General features: G+C 63.6%; 1 protein-coding gene across 1 annotated transcript; it reads left to right on the forward strand.

Moving 5' to 3' along the window:
- Window positions 1-297: 297 nt before the first annotated feature.
- On the forward strand, window positions 298-4,642 carry LOC132246623 (transmembrane protease serine 5-like). Its single transcript, XM_059719958.1, has 7 exons — window positions 298-374; window positions 1,279-1,300; window positions 2,648-2,738; window positions 3,071-3,178; window positions 3,428-3,562; window positions 4,001-4,136; window positions 4,354-4,642. The coding sequence occupies exons 1-7, from the start codon at window positions 298-300 to the stop codon at window positions 4,640-4,642; spliced, it is 858 nt and encodes a 285-aa protein (XP_059575941.1).
- The last annotated feature ends 2,115 nt before the right edge of the window (window positions 4,643-6,757 follow it).

The following is a 6,757-nucleotide window of genomic DNA, read 5'->3' on the forward strand; positions in this document are numbered from 1 at the left end:
GTGACTTGGTAGCTGGCATGAAGGGTTCCTTCCCTCCTTGTGGGAAGGCCATGTATTCCCTCCCCGAGACCCTGGAAACGAGTGCCCTGGCACTTGGCCAGCTGTTCTTGCGTGCCCCCGCCCCGGCCTGCAGCCTGCAAGGTTGTCTGCGGGCTTCATGCCCCAGCAGCCAGCTGTGTGGAGGGAGCACCGCCCTGTCAGCAGGGTTGCCGGTGCTCGTGGTCACCGTTCATGGTGCCGCCCGAGCAGTTGTGTCCAGAGTCCTGGCCCGTCGCGCTCTGCTCCTGGCTGGCCGGGATGTCGGCAGCGGTGCCCGCAGAGGGTGTCCCCTCCCCACTTTCCGCGGACACAGGACAGAGTGGCCGCAGATCCAGGTAAGAGTAAAAGAGGGAGAGATGTTGGGGGCTGCAGACACATCTTCCATTGTGCTGACTTCGATCCCGTCTCTTTCTTGTTCTTTCTGCCCCCAGCAAGAGAAGCAGAGAAGGCAGATGAATGCAACTGAACTGATAACCGGGGCAGAAAACCATGCCCGGCAAGCAGGAGGCAAGGTAAGAGAGTTTGGGTAAAGACTAGGGATTTGGGAGCCGTGGCAGGTTTGGAGTGGGAGGATGTGCTGGGCCCCCGGCCAGGAGGCGAGGCACAGTTCTCCTGCTCTTCTTCCTCAGCATCGTAGGCCACTTTGTGAGGTTTTGGCAGAGGTGTTCCTTAGGGATTGCAGGGAGGGCTGCAGGCTCCGGAGGAGACCTGAGCGTGTTAGAAGCCCTTCACACCAGGGCTGAAAAGGGAGAAGTTGCAGCCGCTCGACGTGCCCTGAAGCTGCATTTACTTACAGCCAGTCTCTGTCCTTGTCCTTACAGTCCTCGGAAGACCCAGTGGCGAAGGCGCGAGCCAGGAGCAAAGCCAGCGAGGGAAATGGGGTACGAAGGAAAGGGACTCTGGACACGCTGACGGCCCTGCCTTTAGGTCTCGGTCACGTATGAGTCAAAATGTGGCTCCGAGAGTCTTGGCGCAGTGGGACCTCCCTGTGAGCGGGAAGCTTGTGGCCCATGGCTTGCCATGTCCAACTGCCCCAGTCTTGGGAAGCTGAACGAGGAGATGTCATGCTGCCCCTCTGTCGAACAGAAGACAGATCAGCAGGGGATACAGGGAAGGACCAAACTCACAGACGTTACAGCTTCCTGTCTCGGTCTCTGGCTCCATGCCTTACACCCAGACTGTGTCCCCCTGTTTGTTTCCGGGGGTGGGTTGTTATTTCTTTTCTTTTTCTTTTTGCAGCTGCCAGAAGGACATGCGGCGGGTAAAACACGAGAGGCCAAAAGTCAGTAAAGAGGGATGCAAAAGGTAGGGACTCTGGACAGAGCGGCCTCCCTGCCTTTAGGTCTCGATCATGTAGTGGCCAAATTTTGGAAATTTGGACCCGGAAATGGGTCTCTGCCCTTGATGGTGTTGCACTTGTGCAGCAGTCAGGTGGCAGGTGGACAGCCCTGTAAGCAAGGCGTGTGTCACCACCACCTTGTTGCTAAAGGCCGTAGATCTGGTTGGCAGTCTTGCGCAGCGCGGCCGCCCTGTAAGCGGGGTCCAGGCCAGACGCGGCTGCCAGTGGCGCAGCCTCCTGTAAGACGGGTGTGTGGTGCCTGCTATCAGGAGAAGGACAGTGGGTTTGGACGTGCGTAGCGCTGGACGTCCTGTAAGTGGAAGGCCAGGTCCACTGCCAAAGCAGCCGGTCGGAGAGGTGCCCCTGTCAGCAGGGCGGGCGTAGCCTCCTGGCGCTGGCGTGAGCGAGCCGAAGCAGTCTGCAGCATGGTGCCGCAGGGCGGCCTTGCAGACCGGAGCCGAGTCTCGTGGGGTGACGGCAAGCTCCTTAGACCCCAGAGCTGGATGACCTTCCCGTGGCTGGGTTGAAGCTCGTGGCCTCCGCTCCGATCCTTGTGTCCAGGCACCGGTCCTCCTTCCTGCATCCATGCCTGGCACTGCACATCTGGACTGCTGGGCCGCCCTGTAAGGAGGGTGCAAGTCCCGTGCGCCTGGTGGAGGGCTGGGGTCTGCAGAGCTGTGGACCACCCTGTGAGCAGGGCGCAGGTCTCACTGTGCCTCTGCGGACAGCTCTGTCCTTTGGCTGGCTATCGGCTCTCCCTGCAAGCCGGCTCCGGGCATTTCCCTTTTGCCCCTCATGGGCAGTGTGACTAGTGAGGCGGGCCGGGCCCTGTAAGGAGGGTGCCGGTCTCGGCCTTCTCGCCCCCTGGGAGCGGAGGAGGATTTTCCCGTGGAAGGGTGGAGGTGAAGCGGTTTGCGGCATGGAGCTCCTTTCCAGCCTGGGAATGGTCTTTTTCCCTCATGAGAGTGCGGATGGCGAGAGAGAGGAGCACCGGGGAACGAAAGAGCGCCTGGGCTTGTGGCGTTCATCAGTACTCAGGATAGATGTCTGCACACGTGTGTCTTAACCTGGGAGCGTGTCCCAGTGTCTGTCCTGGCCCAAGGGGACCGTTCCTGGGTTTGCTGCTGCTGTGTCGGAGCCCAGCGGGCTGGTGTGGGGTGCGGAGGACACATGCACACACTTGCACACACACGTGTATGCACACAGCACCTTGGAGACAGCATCCCTCTCTGCCTCCAGCCTGACCCAGGTCTTTGTTTCTCTCCCTAGAGCGTGGCCTCACCTGCACCCCTCCCCGTGGATCAGCCCTACCCGGGGGGCACGGGCCCCCGCTATGCGACCTGGCGAGTGGAGCTGGGAGGTAACATGGGCAGGGCACAGCCCTCGGTGTGGTGCGGTGGGACAGGCATGGGCAGGGGCAGCCTGACCCACGGGGTGCTGCGGGCAGGACCTGGGAGAGGCAGACTGTGCTGGTGCCAGGGCTGGGGCTCACGGGGCATTGCCCCACCCTGCATGATAAGGCAGGAGTAAGGTAGCAAACCAACTACCAGCAAGACCTGAGCTGCAGGGGACGTGCTGGGGAGGGGGAGAGACAGAGCCAAGTGCCAGCCCGTGCAGCGGTGCCTGGCGCTGGATAACGAGCAGCCTGGACACGAGCGCTGGTCTCTGCCCTCTCTCCCTCTGTGTTTGAAGGTCCATCCTGCCCGGCCCTCAAGGGCTTGTGCACTGCCAAGAGGCTCCTGCTGCTGCTGGCGGTCGTGGGGCTGCTGGCCGGGGTGGCCGCCGGGCTGTGGCTCCTAGGTCAGTCTTCCCTCTGGGGAACCTGCCCAGACCCCATGGCTGAGCAGAGGGCTCGATGTGGGGGTGACCGAGCTGTGGGGGGTAATCGGGGGCCAGGGTGCATGGCTGGCTCTGCCTGCCCGCCTGCATCCCTCCTGCCCTCTCTGCCTATGCTTCCCCCAACACGCTCCGGCTTGTCACAGTCGCATTTTTCCAGGCCCCTCGATGGGACCTGCCACCCCCCCACCGACTCTGCTCTCCCTCCCACAGCGTGGCACCTGAGGCAGCCCCCGAGGGGGCAGGAGACTCCTGCCCTGCCGGACCTGGCGGTGACCTCGAACTGCAGGGATACGGAGGAGGATGAGGAGCCTGCCTCGGCCATGCCTGCCTTGGCCCCGCAGAGAGGTTTGGGAGCTCCACTGCCCAGGAGAGGACATGGTGGGGGGCTGTCAAGCCCCTGCTCTTAGGCCCAGTGCACCCCCAGGGCTCGAGCTATGGGGCTGCTCGAGCTTTGCACGCAAGCTGCCGGGTGCAGGCTGCCCAGACCCGTGCTCTCCTCCTCTGCAGGGGCTGGGGGCACAAGTGCCAGCCCTGCTCTGAGCCCGTGCCCCGGTCCTTGGGCTGGGGTCCTGATGGGAACAGGCTGAGGGTCTTGGTCCTGGGGTCCAGAGATGGTGCTGAGCCAGCAGTGAAGCAGGCCGTGGGCTGTGGTGCCAGGCCGGTGCCAGCGCGGTGGCTGCAATTCGCCTGCCTCCCCAGGCTGCCCTGTCTGCAGTGAGGGTCACCTGGGCTCATGCCATAGCGGCATGTGCCGGCAAGGCCCTGCTCATCCGATGGCTTCAGTCTCTTTCAGGATCACCACGGGGACCTTCCTGCTGGAAGTGCAGGTGCCGGGCGTGCCGGGCTGGCACTTGGCTTGTCACGACTACTGGAGCCTGGCGCAGGGGACGTGGGTCTGCCGGCAGCTCGGGCACCTCAGGTGAGGAGGCGCATCACGGCATGGGGCTGGCTGGCCGTGGAGCCTGGCAGGGTCGGGGGGATGTGTGTAAACTTTTCCTCTCTACCTGAGCTGTGGACAGAGTGCATTTGTCCAGCCAGTGGGCGCCGTGCCCGTGCCGAGGAGCCCAGTGCCACGACCATGAGGCCTCTCCTGTGCCCCAGATGCTGGCTGACACTGGGGCTGCTCTCGCCGGCAGACTCACCCACCACAAAGGCGTGAACCTGACTGACATCCAGGCTGACACCGGGCAGGAGTTTGCCCAGATCCTGCCCAACCCTGCAAGTAGCCCCCAGCCTCCTGGTTTCCTCCTTGCCTTGCTGCCTCCCTCGCCCAGCCCTGCTCCATGGACTGCAGGTGCCCTTGGGGCTGAGGGCAGCAGAGGAGCAACGCAGGGTGTGTTGTTACATGCAAAGTGGGGAATAAAGATTGGGAAGTGTGTGGCTTTGTTCTTAAAATGCAGGATCCAAGAGACCCCGAGCAGGTAGGCCGTGTTCAGCCTCTGGCACCTGCTGGAGCCTGGAGCTCTGCCCTCTCATGCAACTGCGGGAAGGGGTTTGCAGACTTGCAGCCCAGCCGCAGGGCCCACGTCTGCTTCCAGCAGCTACCCCCTCTCCCAAGCACTCTGGGGAGGCTGAGGCACAGATTACCCTTCTTTGCAGAGTCGCTGAGCTGCCGCAGATGGGGCGCAGGCCAAAGTCCGCACCCTGTGTCTGGGTGGAGGGCTGCGGGGGGCCTGCAGCTGGGGTGCCCAGCATGGCCCGGCTCCTGGCACCACTCGGCCAGGACCAGCAGGATGCGACTTTGGTTCGGCAGCACGACGCAGCAAGAGCAGCGGAGCTGGGCCCCCCGCCCTTCCCCAGCGCCTTGGAGCATCTGCCCACGGCCCAACCCCAGGACAAGGAGTCGGGAGCTTGCTGGGGGGGGGTGTCCGGAATAGGGGATGGGGTGCAAGAAGTGGGATTACAGGGATTATGAATGGGGGAGGGCTGTCAGGGGCATACGGGGCGGGGGGGGGGCCGTCAGCATACTATGGGGGATCCAGGTTTTGTGAGGGGTATGTCAGAGCTGTGTTGGGGCTGCAGTGGGGGTGTGCCAGGAGCAAGTGGGGGGAGGGGGGGTGTCAGAGCTTTTGTGAACACACTGATTTTTTTGGGGGGGGGCGTAGCAGGGGAGTGGAGGGGGTGTGCTGGGGGTGAGTTGGGGGTGTGTTAGGGCTTTTGTGAATCCGCTGATTTATTTCTGGGGGCGTGGCAGGGGTGTGCAGGGGGTGTGTCAGGGCCTTTGTGAATCCTCCAATTTGGGGGGAGGATGACGGGGGGTGTCAGGGGTGTGCTGGGAGAGAGTCAGGGGTGTGTTGGACGCGTGTAAGGGATTTTCTGAACTCTCCAATTTTTTGAGACAGCACGACATGCCCCTGCCACACCCCTGATTCTCCCCCACCACACCCCCGCCACGCCCCCTCCCAAAAATCAGCAGGTTCACAAAAGCCTAGACACGCCCCAGACACACCCCTGACTCGCCCCCCAGCACACACCCCCCACACACCCATGTCACGCCCCCCTGGAAAATTGGAGGATTCCCAAAAGCCCCGACACGCCCCCGACCCACCCCTAACTCGCCCCCGCCACACCCCCACCACGCCCCCGCCACACCCCCTCTCCAAAATCAGCAGGTTCACAAAGCCTTCACACGCCCCCGACACACCCCTGACTCGCCCCCAGCACACCCCCCACACACCCGTGTCACGCCCCCCCGGAAAATGGGAGGATTCCCAAAGGCCCCAACACGCCCCCAACACACCCCTGACTCGCCCCCGCCACACCTCCACCACGCCCCCGCCACACCCCTTCTCCAAAATCAGCAGGTTCACAAAGCCTTCACACGCCCCCGACACACCCCTGACTCGCCCCCAGCACACCCCCCACACACCCGTGTCACGCCCCCCCGGAAAATCGGAGGATTCCCAAAAGCGCCGACACGCCCCCGACACACCCCTGACTCGCCCCCGCCACACCTCCACCACGCCCCCGCCACACCCCCTCCCCCAAATCAGCAGGTTCACAAAAGCCTTGACACGTCCCCGACACACCATTGACTCACCCCCAGCACACCCCCACACATCCGTGTCACGCCCCCCCCCCCGGAAAATCGGAGGATTCCCAAAAGCCCCGACACGCCCCCGACACACCCCTGACTCACCCCCGCCACACCCCCGCCACGCCCCTGCCACACCCCCTCCCAAAAATCAGCAGGTTCACAAAGCCTTCACACGCCCCCAACACACCCCTGACTCGCCCCCAGCACACCCCCCACACATCCGTGTCATGCCCCCCCGGAAAATCGGAGGATTCCCAAAAGCCCCGACACGCCCCCGACACACCCCTGACTCGCCCCCGCCACACCCCCACCATGCCCCCGCCACGCCCCCTCCGAAAAATCAGCAGGTTCCCAAAAGCCTTGACACGCCCCCGACACACCGATGACTCGCCCCCAGCACACCACCCACACACCCGTGTCACGCCCCCCCCGGAAAATCGAAGGATTCCCAAAGGCCCCGACACGCCCCCGCCACACCCCTGACTCGCCCCCGCCACACCTCC

The sequence above is a fragment of the Alligator mississippiensis genome, chromosome 16, assembly GCF_030867095.1.
Source record: "Alligator mississippiensis isolate rAllMis1 chromosome 16, rAllMis1, whole genome shotgun sequence".
In the NCBI taxonomy this organism is placed as follows: Eukaryota; Metazoa; Chordata; order Crocodylia; family Alligatoridae; genus Alligator; species Alligator mississippiensis.